The sequence below is a fragment of the Culex pipiens genome, chromosome 2, assembly GCF_016801865.2.
Source record: "Culex pipiens pallens isolate TS chromosome 2, TS_CPP_V2, whole genome shotgun sequence".
Classification (NCBI taxonomy): domain Eukaryota; kingdom Metazoa; phylum Arthropoda; class Insecta; order Diptera; family Culicidae; genus Culex; species Culex pipiens.
Genome location: NC_068938.1, coordinates 143,824,522 through 143,843,397, shown reverse-complemented (window position 1 = coordinate 143,843,397; position 18,876 = coordinate 143,824,522). Strand labels below are relative to the sequence as shown.

At 41.6% G+C, this 18,876-nt stretch overlaps 1 protein-coding gene across 2 annotated transcripts; it reads right to left on the bottom strand.

Moving 5' to 3' along the window:
* Nucleotides 1-2,804: 2,804 nt before the first annotated feature.
* On the bottom strand, nt 2,805-18,724 carry LOC120416200 (coiled-coil and C2 domain-containing protein 1-like). 2 transcript variants are annotated; one of them, XM_039577885.2, is made up of 6 exons: nt 18,498-18,724; nt 17,155-18,409; nt 5,719-6,455; nt 5,421-5,572; nt 4,972-5,155; nt 2,805-3,236 (listed from the first exon to the last, which is right to left on the bottom strand). In XM_039577885.2, exons 1-6 carry the CDS (start codon nt 18,558-18,560, stop codon nt 3,117-3,119), a joined length of 2,511 nt encoding a protein of 836 aa, XP_039433819.1. In that variant the 5' UTR covers nt 18,561-18,724; the 3' UTR covers nt 2,805-3,116. The 2 variants fall into 2 exon arrangements, with proteins under 2 accessions (XP_039433819.1, XP_039433820.1); XM_039577886.2 differs by having other exon boundaries at nt 4,972-5,062; nt 18,498-18,723.
* Nucleotides 18,725-18,876: the final 152 nt, after the last annotated feature.

Genomic DNA, 18,876 nt, shown 5'->3' with positions numbered 1-18,876 from the left:
TGAATCTTCTGCTTACATTCCTTGAACACTAGCATTGCACCAAATTTACAGATAAATGTGATTGTAGCTGTTTTCATCACATTCTGGACAATAATGACAGTAAACTTGAACTCAACAAATGAAAAAACAACCTGGTTACCATTTTTGTTCCAGTGCCAGGGCGAGTGCTATGATTGAAAGCGCAGTGCTATCCTTTAAAATAGCACGCGTGCTAACAGCGTGCAGTGCCAATGCGTGTCTGCTTCCAACTACCGGCAACATGTTCTTTTGTATATTAGTTAGTCACTCACTTGAAAAATAATCCCGAATCATGTAAATAATTAGCAAGCACCATAAAAAAACAAATCCGCCAAGTCTTTTGACGTTTGAATTTTGACGACACATTCCAATCGAAGGCTGAAGAAAACCGAGCGAGAAAAAAGCAAAGCAATCCACTTTAACGACCCCCGCGTCTTTTGTGGGCTCTGTTGCAAGTTTCTACTCATTTCTAGAGGTCCGAAGGTTATGTGTGGTGAGTCACCCAAAACCTCTTTTACGCAAATGGGTCGACGTTTTACTTCCCCATCCAATAGAAGGCCAGGAGGATAAGGCAGAAATCGAACCCGCGCCCCATAGCAACTTAGGGATCGGCAGCCGAAGCCGCTAACCACCGCGCCACGAGGCCCTCCGAGCGAGTGGCGAAGGCAAATAAAGAACAAAGGCCGGTCACCAACACCACCAGCAGCGCCTGTTAGAGTGAGCCAGTTATGCCAGGAAATTGTCTCTGTAAATGCTATTTTTCGTGAGTATTCGCTTAAAATTTCATCAATTTTGGCAGCACAAAGCAGGCCCAAAAGAGTGCTGGAAGAAAAAAAGAACTAAGCTGAAAATAGGAAAATAGGAGTGGCCCAATGGACTCGACTACACTCAACCCCCGGTGGTTGGTCACTTTTTGGTTTGACATTTTTTAGTTTGTACCCCGTTAGTTTGTCAAAGTCAAACTAAAAAGTGACGAACTGTCACTTTTTACACGGCGCTCACGCAAACAATCAAAACAAACGTTTGGTGATGTGTGTGAACTCCGTGTAAAAGGGATGTCAAACTAAAAAGTGACTCCGTTCGTTTGACAACAGTTGTTGTCAAACCATCGGGGTTTGAGTGTAATTATAATGCATTTGGGATTTCTTTTTGATGCCTGTAAAAGAAATAACATAACTTTTAATAAAAATGAAACTAAACAGAAATGTTCATAAAAAGTTACTCTACTCGTTGGTGTACTTGGTTTTGGTAAATTTCAAGGAACACTCCAGATTATCCAGCATCATTCAAACACGACCGCTTATAAGGCTTAAAATGGGTATATTTCCCCTAAATGAAATTTACACGGTGAAGAATAACTAAGACTTAATGACAGTGATCCCCGTGCACCGCGTTCAACCGCGTTCTCTGTTTTCTGTACTCGATCAAACACCAGCACCGCGTGTGCACGCGTACAAGCAAACCTAAACTCTGCCGCGTACAGTCTGTACGCGCACACGAACCTCGAGTTTAAAACCGAACCTTGCACCCCGGGTACAAACCTCGTGCAAGCCGACGACGCAGAAATGAGACAAAAATAGTTCCCTCACGCTCTCTCTGCTGTAAAGCGGTGTTTCATTCTCCGCTGCAGTCACACTACAGTGTTTGCCACAGAGAGAGTGAGAAGCAGTCATTTTTTCGTCTCTTTACACGCTCTTCGCTCGCACGGCGTTGTACCCGAGGTGTGCACCCCGTGTTTACACCGCGTGTAAACTTGAGTGCGCCGTGCGGGGAGAACTCGAACATAGCAGGCTGGTGTGTTTGAGGTTCATCTGCACTGAAAACTTGTACGGCGTGTACGGCGTGCGCGCGTTTCGGGAAGACTGCTTAATGATATTAAATTCATGCAAGTGTCCCGGTAATTTCCGGCAAACTTAAAATCTCGAGAATCGTCACCCTCTAGTTGCAGCTTTTCATAAGAAAAGCTAACTTTTCGTGCTATCTTAAGACAAATTCTGCAAATTGCTGTAAGTGCGACAACTGCCCAAAGGGATTTCAGGACAGAACGCGTTTGACACACGTACATGCCCGACTACCGTAAACATTTGTAGTTATAACTCGGGACTTGGGCAATTAAATTCAGCCTTACTTAGGTACAAAGCACAGAATTGTCACCCAAACAAAAAGCGTTTGTTATTGTTTGCATTGCGTGCTCTAGTTTTTGTTTATTCAAGGTCAAACTTTAAAGCGCAATTTTTATGGGAACGTCAAAAAGCACGACTACGTCGATTTGTCGAAATGCCCAAAAAAAAAATTACCAAGCCACGTAGCCCAGTGGTAACGCTTCCGCCTCGTAAGCGGTAGATCGGGGTTCAAATCCCGGCTCGGACCAATACAACTGGTGATCTTTTCCCTTCTGGAATCGATTGCTTAGTAAAGGGAAGGTAGTGTATCGTCACAAACTGGACCTTATCACGACACCTTAGGGAGGCGACCTATGGAATGTTAACATTTACCTTAACATGTTAACATTAATTTGAGAATGAAACTGCCACTGAATCCGCTTTGTAAATGCCGGCCCCGATACTCTTCATGGGTGTTCCCCTCAGGAACTGGGAAAGATTTACTTTTACTTACCTGAAAAAAATATGTTTGTGTTGAGAAATGATCAAATGCAAACATTGGTAAAAAATTTCAACATTAAAATAATTTAAGTTGGTTAAATAATGTTTAGAATCAGTTAGAGCAAGAGCCGGATTATGAAAGATTCGGATTAAATAAATAACAAAACAAACACAACCCCAGACTTATTGCAATATGACAACGTTTATTCACTTTCACATACTTCTATCACAAAGTCGATCGTCCCTCCGGTTCGGCAGGATTAAATCCTCTTACAAATACTCTCACAACAGATGGAGAAAAAAAAAACTAAAAAAACGGATAACGCACAATTCCAGACACGGGCAATGAACAATATAGAATCGCTGGAGCGCGCCCTCCAACACCAGCAGCAGCATAGCGACGGGCTTCCTACACCTACTGTATTGATTGCGTCAAGCGGGCATCAAGGCTTCACCGTCCACACACGTCAGCTGTGGACCACCGCCGGACGGAATTCATGCATCGATAATCAGCCACTTTTCGTTGATCTGCTCGATTTGCTTCGCCAGGATCGGGTTCCGGACGCGGATCTTCAGCTCCAGCTTGCCGCCGACCGTTTTGCGTCCGTCCATCAGCTGGTGGCCACGTTGAATGAATGGAAAACAAAAAATAAGAGATACAGGTAGACGCGTTAGAGAGATAGAATGGAATGGACTTGGTGTGGGAAAAATATTCAGCGATTCTTTTTTTCCAATTCTGGCTTAGAAGCAGTCGTTCGAAAAACGCGATTGAGCGATAGAAGGGCACTTAGAGAAAACAGTAATAGACGGATTGTGCGTGGCGAAAGAGATTGGTGGTTAGAGAGTGCGTTTGTTCATCTAGGGGAGAGAGAATTTTAAAGTTGACAAAATAGTTTTACTATCGAAACAATTCAATTTTGTAAATGTTTTTAAAACGCAGAAAATTTTCAAGCAAACGCTTCCCTAACATTGACGTCCGAGGTCAAGTACCTACATAGCATAAAATATTCCACCAATTATGCGCTTCCCTAACACGGACGTAAACTTCAAGTACCTAGTAACGGCATTCCCGTTAAGTCGTAACTTCTTTGACTTTTAATTGTGAAAGGGTTTATTTTAGATGTTCGGAGTAACCTCCTTCATTTTGCAAAATTCTAACCTACGCTTAACTTCTTCACTGAGGTTCTCCCTTACTTTTAGTGCTGCAAAGAAAACAAACTGGACTACGCGCTGGGCAAGTAACAGGTCCATTTCTCCCGAGCCATAGTGCTTCAAATATTCTCAAACGGAGATGGTAGAGGCACTCCGTCTTGCTGAAAGATCATTTGTTGTTACATCTGCATCGGCACACGTCCGCAAGAAGGGCAGGTAGCTCATGTTCGAGAAAATGTAGATACATTTCGAGTCAAGATATGCGGACCAATAAAGCTACTTCCGTCGAGAACTTCCTCTGGTTACGAGTCTTCTTGAACACCACACATGGGTTTTCTAGCGGCCACGTGTGCTCATTGTGAGTATTGAATACACCATCGCGCGTGAACGTACTCTCGTCCGCCCAAAGACCAAGGGTCTGAACTACGCGCTGGCCAAGGAACGGGGCCATTTTTTCTGATACACGGTGCTTCAAATGTTCTTGACAAGTATTGTCGAACGGAGATGGTAGATTGGGGAGGCATTCCATCCTGCTGGAAGATCATTTGTTGATTCATCTGCATTGGCACGTCCGCAAGAAAGGCAGGTAGCTGATGATCGAGAAAATCCAGGATATGTTCCAGTTAAGGATCGCCGATCAAGTGACTCTCGACGATTCCTACCTAACCGTTCACCGAGTACTTCCGCTGGTTATGAGTCTCATTGAACACCACCCTTGGGTTCTCTAGCGTCCACGTGTGCTCATTGAACGTAACTTCGTCCATCTAAAGCATGACGTTTTCGGCGTTTTCACTGCTAAAATGATGACAAGAAATTCTAGAAAAACGACATCTATAAAAGAAATAAACAAGCAGTCACGAAAATATTAACCAACTTTGCGATAATTTAGCGAGCGAAGTTATGCCAATTTAATTCATATCGAGGGGTACTAAACGCTAATACTTAGGTACTTGAAGTTGTCTTCGTTGATAGGGAAATGCTAATTTTGTTTGAAAGCTATAAAACTTCAAGATGATTAATTTCGATTCTCTCCATTTGTTCACCGTGATCATTTGCAACGACGATGTTTTAAATTTGTAGACAATATTCGAGATCTTCCAACCAAATCTAACTTCATCGCCATTAATTTCCCTCAATCTTGACCCCCTTTCGCGCCAAGAACAGTCACCCTTTGCTTTCACATTCCCAAAATACGTACCGGGAACGAGTCATGAATCTCGCACTGCGTCTCGAGTGGCTGCAGCTTCACCGTGACCGTTCCGATCAGCGTATCGGACCGGAGGAAACCTCTGAAACAGGAAAAAACACTTGACGATTGTGACGACGGCCAGCGGCAATGGCAACAAGAACAACAACAACAGCACCAGCGAGCACTCCAACAGCTATTCGCATTTTTTCGCAAAACGTTTCGCATTGCATGCAGAAACCGAAAATAAGAGAAATGAGAAGGAAAAGAATAGAATTGAAAAATGGCTTCGATTGACCTGGCGGTGGAAATGGATTTGAAAAAAGTCGTGCAAAAAAGTCGCACCCAGCCGCGAAAGAAACGAGACAAAAGTTGAAGTGCTCTCTCGTGCTCTAGGTGACAGGCACGCAATGAAACAGTGAAATGCAATTTGATTTGATTATCTAGGAGGCATGCCTTACCCTTTGGAAAAGACCTCGCACTTGAGGACCTGACGTTTGAAGATTCGCTGGCAGGCGCGTGATTTGCGATCGATTTCGATGATCTGCCGGTGGTTGTACTCCGGATTGTCGCTGTCCTTGATGAGGCCGGTTTTCACCTTGAAGGGATCGTCCTGGGGGAAGAGGGAGAAAAAGATTTAGTGCCGTTTGTGTGACTAAACCTACGTTTGCCGTAATGTGAAAACTTTTTTGTGTTTGAAATACCCTTATATATACTTATATCATAAATATATATTTTTATTTTATACACAACAATCACCTGCGGATAAGGAAACTCCATCTTCACGTACGTGTCCACCTCCCGCGGATTCGGCACACTGTAGTTAATTCCCCTCGCCACCAGCACCTCCACCTCGTTATCGCTCAAATCCGTGTTACACTTGACCACGTTGAACTGCTTCGCCTCGTAGTGGAACTTCGGCACCGGAAGCCGCTTCTTGTGCGTCAACCGGACAAAATCCAGATCTTTCTGAACACTGAGCGCGAGATTTTCGAACCGATTCGTGCCCGCCACATCGCCCATCGCCCGGTGGTGGTCCCTCGTGTTCCGGCACATGATCAGCTGCCGCGACAGTTGCTCCTCGAGCCGGGTGTTGAGATCCACGTCCGACTCGCCGCTCGGATCGCAGTCTTCCTGCGCCACGATGGTGAACGAGTCTTCGAGTGAGGCACGCTTGGCGGGGGCGATTGGGACGGTGTTCATGTCGATCGGGATGCCGCCGCGGGCAGTCTCGATAAGCTTTTCCAGCCCCTTGAACACGCGCAGATATTCCTTGGCTTCTTCGAGTTCGCCCGCCTTTTTGGCTTCGACTGCGGCCTGGCGGAACTCCTTTTGCCGCTCGAGGAGTGCTGCAATCTGGCGATCGTTGGTCGTTTGGGCGGCTTTTGGGACTTCCTTGCTAGGGCCGGCCACCGGGGAAGTGGCAGGGGTTGGGGCTTTTGGAACTGGTCGTGGGGAAGGGGCTGGAGATGGAGCTGGAGCGGGAGCTGCTGCACCTGCAACACAAATATTTTTTTTGATTATTTGAATCTTTTGATTCACAAAAAATATTATGTAGATCAACCAATATTTATCAGGATTTTTAATGTTTTCATTAGACTTTTTACAATTTTTCAAATAGATAAAAAAAATGTTGAAAAAACCTTCAATTTAAAGTTAAGTCGTGAAGTACTTAAGATGAACAGAACAAAACTTATTTGAAATACGTAAATAAAAAAATACTTAAAAGAAAGAAAATAATTTTCATACCAGTATGTTTAAAACCCCCGACTTTTAGACGAAAAATCACATTTTTCCCCAATTTTAACGGATTTTGACAAATTATCTTTACTTTTCGTATTTTCCGACTTAAGGGGCCACCCTGAATAAATTATAATAATTATTTCTTAATTTGAACAAACTTTTACACCATTCGTTTCGAAATATGGGCAGAATAGTTTTGCTATAAAAATAATTCAATTTTTAAAAATGTTAAGAATTCGAAAGCAAAATGACGTTTCCCTAGGGGGTTATTCTCCGCCAACTCACACAGCAGTTGTCACGACCCCTCTTCGATTTTCGCAAAACTTTGTCTTAAGGGGTAACTTTTGTCGCTGATCACGAATCTGAGGTCCGTTTTTTGATATCTTGTGACGGAGGGGCGGTACGACCCCTTTTATTTTTGAACATGCGAAAAAAAAGAACTTGCAGCCTGAACGTATTTTTCATCGAAAAAAAATACTAAAAAAGTTTTAAAATTAAAAGTACTTTTCGAATCTATTTTGACCCAGAAGGTCAGAAGGGTCATTTTTCATTTAGAACAACATTTTTCATTTTAAAATTTCGCGTTTTTTTCTAACTTTTCAGGGTTATTTTTTAGAATGTAACAATGCTCTTCAAAGTTGTAGAGCAGACAATAACAAAAATTTTATTATATAAACATTAAGGGTTTGCTTATAAACATCACGAGTTTTCGCGAAATGAAAATTTTTGTTCTAAATGAAAATAATACCCTTCTGGGTCAATGTAGATTCAAAAAGTACATTAAATTTCGCATAAAATGGCATGTTCCAAAAAAAAATTTAAGTCGAGTAACGGAAAATGGGAATTTTAAAAACTTTTTTAGTGTTTTTTTTATGAAAAATACGTTTTTTTCGGAATTCGGAGTACGTCATTAAATCGGGCGTTTAATTTTACATAAAAGTCCCTTTGACACCAAATTTCTATCTCATCACCGTTTCAGGCTGCAAATTATTGAAAACACCTCTTTTTTCGCATGTTCAAAAATGAAAGGGGTCGTACCGCCCCTCAGTCACGAGATATCAAGAAACGGACCTCGAATTCGTGATCAGGGACAAAAGTTATCCCTTAGAACAAAGTTTCACGCAAATCGAAGAAGGGTCGGGGCAACTTTTGCCGATTTCGTGTGAGTTGGTAGAGAATTACTCTAATACCGTGGGAAAGATCAATTATCCAGAATGCATCAAATTTACGTTTTTTTTACTAAGCGCTTCCCTAACACGGACGTGAACTTCAAGTACCTAGAGTGCATTTAATAATGATGGAAATCCAAGTACTTCTCGAGGAACTAATACTTCATGATACGAAACCAACATCAGCAAAATCAGTGTCTTGCGAACCTTCGTGGTGAACGGACACTAGAGCTGCGGTATTTTTTACTACCTAAGCTCAGAGTTATTTCAAAACAAAATTCAGTCTTTTTAAAGACTACCTGAGTTATTTTCCAAAATTCTAAACAGTCTTTTCAAGACTAACCCCACCTGAAATTTTGTTGTATTTTACAAGCGAAGCCATCTTTTTAAGAGAACTTTGCTTGCAAAATGCGTCAAAACAAAGGTAAACGCAAATCTTCTGAAGATTTGGTCGTTACGTCGGTGAAGCGTTTGAACGCTAAACCGGCTAACGGAAACAGAAAAAGAAAACAGCCTCTTCTGAGGTCTGATTCTGATTCTGAATGTGAGGTCAATCCTCCAATTCCATTGACAAACAGTTTCGGTGTTTTATCCGAAACTGAAGACAAGGAACCTTCTTCTCGTACTGAGCCTTCTGCCGTCGAGAAACGAGTAAAGGCTCCGCCAATTGTAGTGACTTCCGTCTCCGATTTGGCCAGCTTTCGAACGCAACTGAAGAATTGCAAGGAAACTTGCAATTTGAAAGTTTCGTTCCAGATTGGTCGAAGAGGAGAATGTCGCTTGTTGACGGAATCTTTACAAGATCACCAAACTTTTGTTGGTTATTTGAAAAACCACAAACACAATTTCTACACGTATGAGACCAAGAATGCTCGGCCATTCAAGGCGGTCCTGAAAGGCCTCTCCAACGACTTGTCGGTGGATGAGATCAAAAACGAACTTAAGGTGTTGCTTGGCTTTGCCCCATCCCAAGTAATACCAATGAAGAAAAAATCAAACGGGAATATTTCTCGCTTTGGTTTGACTTCACAATTTTATCTGATTCATTTCAACAGAAATGAAATCAACAATTTGAAACTTTTGGACAAAGTTCAGTTTTTGTTCCATGTACGGGTAAAGTGGGAGCATTTTAAGAAACATGGCGGTAATGGCCAGAATCTGACCCAGTGCCGGCGTTGCCAGGCATTCGGTCACGGTACTGATCATTGCGCCATGGTTCCAAAATGCATGGTTTGCGGGGATTCTTCTCACGACAAGGACAATTGTCCCGTGAAAGAAGTCACCCAATTTAAATGTGCAAATTGTGGTGGAAATCACAAATCAAATTTCTGGGATTGCCCCATCAGAAAAAAGGTTTTGGATTCTCGCGCTAAGCATCAGCCGAAATCCAAACCGAAATTTTCTCAAAGTCAGGTTGTACCTGCATCTTTAAATCAAACGTTCGTGCTGTCTCACTCGAACAATTCTAGAAATACCCCTACCGTGGAAAAGTTAGGTAACAACAATGGCATTTCTTATGCTAACGTCGTTTCGGGTTCATCCACGAATTTTAAATCCTCTACCAATCTTTCTGAAATTGGGCAGGTACCTCAAATCTCATTTGAAAATTTTTCTGCTGGCAACGCTTTGGGATCTTCTGATCTCGGCGATGTTACGTTTGAAAAAATGACTTTTTTGCAAAACTCACTGTTTGGTTTGATTCAAACAATGAGTAATGCTACATCCATGATGGAAGCTATCCAGATTGGATTAAAATTTGCGAATGATGTTGTTCTTACCCTGAAGTTTAATCATGGATCTAAGTAATTCCATCAATATTATGAATTTTAATGCTCGCTCTTTAAAAGCGAAAGAAAATGAATTTTTCAACTTTTTACGAGTTCATAACGTGCATGTTGCTGTTATAACCGAAACATTTTTAAAAACTGGCACTTATTTGAAAAGTGATCCAGATTATAAAGTTATAACTAATAACCGAATGAATCGAAATGGCGGTGGAGTTGCAATAGTTATCCACCGTAGTATGACTTATAGCACGTTACGTGACTTTAAGTTAAAAGTTATTGAAAGTTTGGGCATTGAACTTGAAACTTCTTTTGGGAAAATTATGATTGCAGCTGCATATTTGCCTTTCCAATGCACTGGGGAAAATAAAAATTATTTCAAAGGGGATTTGAATAAACTTACTCGGCATAGATCTCGATTTTTGATCATCGGTGATTTTTATGCCAAACACCAATCTTGGAATAATTCAAAAGTAAATTCCAATGGTAAAATTCTGTTCAGAGATTGCACTTCTGGTCTTTATTCGGTATTATACCCGAATGGACCAACTTGCTTTTCTTCTGTTAGAAATCCATCAACAATTGATTTGGTTTTGACAAATCAAAGCCAGTATTGTGGTCCTTTAGTGACTCATGCTGATTTTGATTCTGATCACCTTCCAGTAACTTTTTCACTTTCTCATGAAGCAGTTACCAGACCCAATAGTTCTGTGTTTAATTACCACAAAGCTAATTGGGACAGGTATCAGCATCATATTGAGAATAATTTAAATCATGATTTTGTTTTAGAAACCAAAGCTGATATTGATTCAGCCTTGGAATCTTTAACTAATGCAATTTTGGATGCTAGGAATATTGCTATTCCTAAAGTCCAAGTCAAATTTGATTCTCCCATTATTGATGACGATCTTCAGCTTCTGATTCGTCTGAAAAATGTTCGCCGAAGACAGTATCAACGTTCTCGTGATCCTGCACTGAAGCGAATTCAAAAAGATTTGCAAAAGGTTATTGACCACAGATTCACTCTCCTGCGAAATGAAAAGTTCACAAGAGATGTCGAACAAATTAAACCTTATTCCAAACCTTTTTGGAAACTTTCAAAGGTTCTTAAGAAACCTCAAAGACCCATCCCTTCTTTAAAAGATGGTGAAAATATTCTATTAACTAATGGGGAAAAAGCTCAAAAACTTGCTCAGCAGTTTGAGAGTGCTCATAATTTCAACTTGAATGTTTTGAGTCCTATTGAAAATCAAATTTCAATAGAATTTCAGAATATTGTTGAACAAGAATTTTCATCAGATGAAGTTTTTAATACGGATCTGAATGAAATAAAATCTATTATCAAAAAATTTAAAAATATGAAAGCCCCTGGTGAGGATGGCATTTTTTACATTTTAATTAAAAAATTACCAGAAGCAACTTTAAGTAGCTTGGTCAAAATTTTCAACAAATGTTTTGATTTGGCATATTTTCCCAGTAGTTGGAAAAATGCCAAAGTAATTCCGATTTTGAAACCGGATAAAAATCCTGCTGAAGCGTCAAGCTATCGGCCCATTAGTTTGCTTTCATCTATTAGTAAATTATTCGAAAGAATAATTATTAATAGAATGATGACGCACATTAATGAAAATTCAATTTTCGCTGATGAACAGTTTGGATTTCGCCTTGGGCATTCAACTACTCATCAGTTGTTGAGAGTTTCAAATTTAATTCGAAGCAACAAATCTGAGGGCTATTCTACTGGCGCTGCTCTTCTAGACATAGAAAAAGCATTTGACAGTGTTTGGCATAAAGGTTTGATTGCGAAATTGAAAAGGTTTAATTTTCCGATTTATATCGTGAAAATTATTCAAAATTATTTGACGGATCGTACTCTGCAGGTATGTTATCAGAACAGCAAATCTGATCAACTACCTGTACGTGCTGGCGTCCCTCAAGGAAGCATTTTGGGTCCAATTTTATACAATATTTTTACTTCTGACTTGCCTGATTTGCCCCCAGGATGTCAGAAATCACTTTTTGCTGATGACACAAGCATCTCCGCCAAAGGCAGAAGCCTTCGTGTCATCACAAGAAGATTACAAAAAAGCTTGGATATTTTCAATTCTTATTTGAAAGAATGGAAAATTACTCCAAATGCTGCAAAAACTCAACTTATTATTTTCCCTCACAAACCAAGGGCTGATTTTCTTAAACCAAAAAGTCATCACATTATAAAGATGAATGAGGTAAATTTAAAGTGGGAGGATCAAGTGAAATATCTTGGACTTGGTTTTGACAAAAACCTTACTTACAAGGATCACATTGAAAGTATCCAGGTTAAATGTAACAAATATATTAAATGTTTGTATCCACTTATAAACAGGAATTCTAGACTTTGTCTCAAGAATAAACTGTTAATTTATAAACAAATTTTCAGACCTGCCATACTTTATGCTGTGCCGATCTGGACAAGCTGTTGCTTAACCAGGAAGAAAAAACTTCAGAGGATTCAGAACAAAATTCTGAAAATGATTCTGAAACTTCCTCCCTGGTTCAGCACCAGTGAACTTCATCAATTAGCCGAAGTTGACACTTTGGATGTTATGTCCAATAAGATAATTGATGCATTTCGACAAAAATCATTGCAGTCTTCAGCTGCATTGATCCGCTCTTTATATAGTTTATAAGTTAGTTTTAAGGTATCCCTTTTCCCTTTTGTACATGTAGGACCTCCTACATTTGAAATCACTGAATAGCGAAAGCTACAATATTTCATGAATAAATGAAAGTTGCTAGTATTTAAAATTGAGGTGAAAAGTCATCGTTTGTGATTGGACACTCAATAATATTTTAACTGAATGAATGTACATGAAAAAGAAATTTGAATAAATATAAATTAAAAAAAAAAAAAAAAAAAACATCAGCAAAATCTTTCTAGATATCGCTGCTATCCAACTCTTCCATTGTGATTTGTAGTTTCTATGTAGTGTCCAAGTAATCAAGCAGCGCACTCACTTTGGTTGATAGTGATGGCTTTCGAGTTAGGGAATTGCCTTCAGAAACGGCTCGGTAACTTGCGCAAAAAATGTTTTCAGTTCACGTCAAGCGGTTGAAGCTTGTGGCTGCAGTGTGGTGGAATACTGATTACCGTTAAATTTTTCACTTCAAAAAAAACCACGACGTTGATAGGGGAACTATGCCCGTTTAGGATGAGAATCACAAGAAATGGTAGAACCGCTTGAATAACATGATCACCGTCATCCATCCTGACAGGGGTTTTCCGGCAAAATAGTTCTCGGTGGTGCACCTCATTTGAGATTTTCTGTTCGGCAAAATCTTGGGAAAATCAGCATGGGGAGCAGATATTGACCGCAATCCTGATGGATACCACAGACAAACAGACATGAAAGTCGAGGTCACCAACCTGTCCCAAAAATGTAACGAACTTTTTTCAAATATCGAGAAGCATGGTTATTACTTTTCGGATTGACCACCAGAGGCGCCCTTGTGCGTAGTGACAGCGTTTCAAATGACAGCTTTCATTTTCCTTGTCTGTCTGTTTTGTTCCATCGTTTCTTCCCGCCTTACACGTGCACTTCTGATTACAAAAAGATTTTTTAACTGTTCCTATTGAAATTGTTCTGCGGTATCCCGTCGTTGTTCCGATGGCCAAGCACGGGTTGTCGCCTATGAAGCGGCCACTTGAGCCGCTAACAGATTCGGTCGGTGGAATAAAAAACCTCGATGATGCTCTCGTAAATGTTGAGAATTTGCTTGTTGCCGGGGCTCGTTGTTTTGGTGGTGCTGCCGGCGGGTGTTCTGAAAAAACTTGTGTTAGAATTCTGATCATTCGCTCAGTTCTTCCGATTTCACGCGTATGCAGGCGTCCAAATTGTCTTCCTCTGTCTTGTCGTGCTTGTGCATCCCGTTGAGGACATACCCGCTCCCATAAGTGGTCAGATTAAATGACTCCTTACACGTCTGCTGGTTCATCTTTAACGATTCTGTCTCACATCTTAATTGCCCTTTTCTTTTTGTTTGTTTCCTTTTTATTTTCGTTTTGCTGCTCGAGAAAATTCTCCACCGACCTAGCCACCGGATTGATCTTGGCCATCTTCTCAGATTGCCCAAATGACCCCCCCCCCACAATTACTCAGTCAGAACTTGGCGCCGCTGCCTCCTGCGCATGACACCTGTAACCGCCGGAATCGTGCCGAATCCTCGAGTCTCGGAGCCGGGATGCTCCTGCTCCGATTGCCGAACTCGCTACTGCAAAGGCCAAGGAACCTAATGAGGGCAAAGAACTGTTGCGATCTATCAACATGCAGCAGCTGGCGGCCGAATTTGCTCCGTTCGGAACTGTTTCGGCGCTCCGGCTGGTGATGGGCAAGGAGACGGGACGCTCCAAGGGCTTCGGTTACGTCCAGTACGTGGAGGCAGCCGATGCCTCCAAGGCCATGGTCCAGAAGAACGGTCGGCTGGTGGAGGGACAGAATCTGAAGGTGAACTCTGAGAATGGAATGGAAGTCTGAGATTTCCATTTCACAATGATTATCTACGACATGTTATGGATTTGATATCGAAAATGTTTTGCATCACCGCGGTCACCGCCGCTATCTACAGCGCGGCGCACACTTTCAATCGCTTTATCAGAAATTCTAAATCATCGAAGGATGTTGAAAACGTTGAGAACACATTAGTTCAGAACCGCTTTCGGTGAACGAAGGCGTTCCGGTCACAATTTTCGTGAATCGATTGACTTGTTGGTGGCAAAATCAACATTCATTGTTTTGGTTTGATTTTTTTAAATTTTGACAGCTAGCTGCATATACCCATGCACGCATACATAAACATGCACTGCTTGCTTTCAAAAGGAATGATTCTAGGAATCTACAACAGATGTCGTTAGTGAGCAAACAAAATTCAAATTTAAACTGGTCCCACTTTTTGATCAAGAATTTGTTCTAGCTTTCATGTCTGTTTGTCTGTGTGGATACATCATCAATTTCTCACTTTTTTGCATGACCAATAGAAATACTTTTGGTTGGACGTGTGAAAACAGTTTTATTTAACACGACGAGGAACTTATAACGACGAAAAAACAACACAAAAAGAAAAGTATCTTCGCTGTTCAGTAATCTTTTTAAGGAACTTAGAAACGGCTTTCGAGTTTCAAGGAGTATCTTCTGAAGTGGTTTCCTTAAATTCGAACGATGAATTGACAACCCTGAACACGTTCACCCACAAGAAAGCCGACTATGCGCTTGATGTAGGAAGGCCCAAAATAAACAGGACTACACCCATCATGAACCCTAAAAACAACATCCTCACTGTAAAAGTTTCCGTAGAAGATACTTGACATTTGATTCAACATATTGAGCATTTTAGGTTGAAAAAGAAGGATTTTAAGCAAAAGTATATAAATATCTACATATAAATTATATAAATAAAATCCCTCGATACCTCAGTGAAAAAGTTGTCAAAAAAGAAGACTACTTCGTTTGTGCAAGATGTTGCGACATACTCGAGAATTCAATTTATGAAGTTTAAGGAGTGAATTAATCTTTCATTGAATCTTGGAAAATTAATTTAGCTTCCCAACATCAACAATTTTTGTGTTCTATTTTACTGTTTGTAAAAGGTAAACATGTGTGATTTTAACAAACTTGGATGGCGTTCTTTTGAAACATGAGCCGTTTTTTTTTAAGATGGAAACATGAAAAAGTTTGACTTAAAAAACATGAATAAAACTCATCTATTCTTTAACACATCCACAATTATTAACATTTTTTGTGTTTTTCCATACATTCAAACATGAGCAGTTCTTTTTATTGTTTTTATTTTTTAATGAAAACGACTGGCTTAAGGGGTTACATACATGTAAATCGGCAAAAATGTCAGAAGTTGGTTTGAGCACAAACTTAAACTTTTTTTAAATCTGTTTTCAGGACATTAAAATATACATTTTTAACTATTAACAAAATAAATTTGAAGACATTTGGTTGTATCATTGCCGAGATACAGCTATATGAAATCGGGTCAAAATTTTGGTGAAGACTCGTTAAACCGGTCCTGTGTGCATGACGAAGGACGATTTTCAAAAAGTTAATTTTGAAAAAAGATAAAAATATTTTATGTTTTCCATATAAAAAGTCGAAAGTTTTTTTTTAAATGCAAAATTTCAAAATCGGGCTTCGTCATGTACACGAGATATGTCTTGCGAGTCTTCATCCCAAATTTCAGCCAATTTGGTCCATCTCATCTCGAGATATCGTGGCACCCGTAAATCAATTCTGTGTTCAGAGAAAAACGCTCGCGAAATTTGACAGTTCGCTTTGCGCATAGCAAAATTTGCAGCTTAAATCGTATGTAACTTACTTAAATCATAGAATATCTTCATGAAACTTTGAGGAGTGATTGAAAATCATTTTTAAGTTGATTTAATAAATTTTCTGAAACATAAGAGAAAGATGACGTATGAAATACTTGCCACAAATAAAGGAAAGCCGAAACTATTGAACTGTTACTACGGAACTCAAAGTATGTTTTAGATCAGATCATTGAACAAGTTTTCTTTTTACTCAAAGTGAAAACGACAATTTCAATTGGTGCGCAAAAGAAACTGTTTCAACGAGCAAGATGGGTTGCTAGCGAAATCAATGTGGAACCTGAGCGCTTGGACGGACTTTGAAAAGGCGGCCATTAACGCGTTACGGTTGTAATGGTTGGATTTTCTAAATTTTAGAAGGCGTTGTATTTTTTTGTATACGTCATGATTTTTTAGGGGATGCTTATGAATTCAATCTAGTAGCCAATATTAAAAATGTACAATCTCCTGTCAAACTGTTTTGTTTTGCAAAAGCCGAATTGATAGACGGGACTCGTTATAAGCAACGGAAAAATTTCCCTTGCCGTTTGTGTCATCTTGTCGGGAAAGCGTTGAAAAATTCGAAAAATGTGCCAAGTTGCGCCGCAACGAGAATGTGACTTAGAAGAGGGCCGAAATCAAGGCCGTACTTGAGGTTACGAGCCTTTGGGGCATGCGCTTTGACAGAGGAAACTACAAGCACATCTTTCATCTGTTTGTTGACATTAAAATGTTCACCGGAACGTCCAGCAGCCTTCAAGACGAATTTAATGCGTAAGGTACTAGACGAATAGACAAAGCGGTTAAAGATTTGGACGATATCTTTTCTTATGTGTTGGAAGCGTTCAACCAATTGACAACATCAGACATAGGCAATGCCTCGCGAGACCAGTCTGCTCGGTCAAAAATGCTTTTCTTGAAATTGCAACCATGCGATAAAGGTGATTGAAAATCAAGAAAAGCGCCAATTGAATTAAGGCAAGATAAATTTTCATACTTTGGTAAAACAGTCTTATAACTTGGATGTGTAGCTCATGCACATACATTTAACGATTTTTAAGTACTTAAAGTTTACGTCCGTGTTTGAAAAGCACTTTGGCTGATACAATAATGAATCGTATACGTATGCTACTTAAATCTCATCACTCACCCTCCACCGGAATCGGCCCGTACCCGGGCGGCGTCGGCAGCTCGTCCAGCGGAAGCGGCTTCCCCGCCCGGTGCAGCTTAATCGCGTCCTCAAACTGCTTCACGATGCGTCCCATTCGGCGCGCCTTCGAGCTGTTGCCCTCGTCCTTGGCGGACTTCTCACTCGCCCTGTAAATCTCCAACCGCTGCTGGAGCGCCTCCATCACGGAACTGGCCTGGATGAGCACCTCTTCCGGCGCAGCGTCGTCGCCCCCCTCTTCCGGGGGAGTTTCGACGACGACCGCAGGCACTTCGGCTTCCTTCTGGGTGGTGTTTTCTTCTTTACGGTTTTGACGAGGAGGAACAGGTGGGGCGGCGGCGGCGGCCGTCGGAGGCGGAGGCATTTTACTCAGATCTATGTCCTGGCCGTTTTCGAGCGCTTGAATGACCATGTCGAACTGCTTGACGATCTTTATGAACTTGATGGCTTGCTCGGAGTTGCCGGCTTTCTTGGCCTCGAGGGCGGCCGCTTTGTACTGAGCTTTGCGCTCTTGAAGCATCGCCAGTTGGGGATTCTCCACGGGAGTTGGAGCAGGTTCCGGGGGTTTTGACGTCGACGTTGATTCAAAAACTGGCGCAGGATCCGACGGTGGTGGAGCGGGAGCTCGTCTCGTCGGAACCGGAGGCACAACTTCCTCTTTCGGCGATTCAGGCTTTGGAGCAGGAGGATCGGAAGCGCCCTTCACGCTGACTTCCGGAGGAATCTCGCTCGGATCCACCGCCTTCCCAGCTTCCGCTTGCTTCAGCAAGTCCTTCAACGTCTTCAAACCCCGATTAAACCGCCTGGCCTTTCCCGAATCTCCCGCCTTCTTGGCATTGTCCTCCGCCGCCGTGTACATCTCAATCCGCGTCTTCAGCACATCCTTCACCCCTCCCGCCGCCGAAGCCGCCTTCTTCGCCGGGGACGCCCTCTCCGGAATCTCATCCGGAACGTCCCCACCGGCAATCTCGGCCAGCTCGTTCATCAGCTCCGAATCGTCATCGTCGTCATCCTCCTCGTCACTTCCAACATCCCGCAAACTCGCAGCGATCATTGCGTCCAGCGCCGCCGGAGCCACAATCCCTCCCGCGGGTTTCGGCTTTGGCCGAGGTTTCCTCCCGGAAGATCCGGCCGTTAGCGCCGCCAGTTCTGCCTCCAAGTCCCCATCGTCTTCGTCTCCCAAATCATCGTCGCCGCCGTCATCCCCCAGATCGTCACCGATGCCAAACAGGCCAAACTGTGAAGCAAGGTGGGAAAATTAGAAAATCGAAGAAATCCGTTTGATGACTAATCCTTTGTCCTTCTGGAAGGAAAAAGCAACAAACCTCGCTCGGGTCGCGTCTCTTCTCCCGCTTTGGCGGATCCGGCTTCTTTCCAAAGCTGAACATTTTGCTACGCTCACTTGAATGCACTAAATTAGCATACTATTAGCACGGGAAAGCGCGAAAAGAGCACTGGAATTTCACGCAAAAATCGAAGGAAACTTGAAACTTTTATTTCGCAGTTGTGTGTTGATGTTCTGTCACGCACCGTCAGCTGCGAGCAACTGCCAAACACGATTGCCGCAGGTGAGTCAATAACAACAAAAAACGGAACCGGTTCGTTGGGGTAAACGGAACAGTTTTTGGGTTGGCTGTCAGGATAATGACACATGTGCATTTTTGCAGTGTACTTCAATGACTCTAGTACTTCAGTGACCCGTAA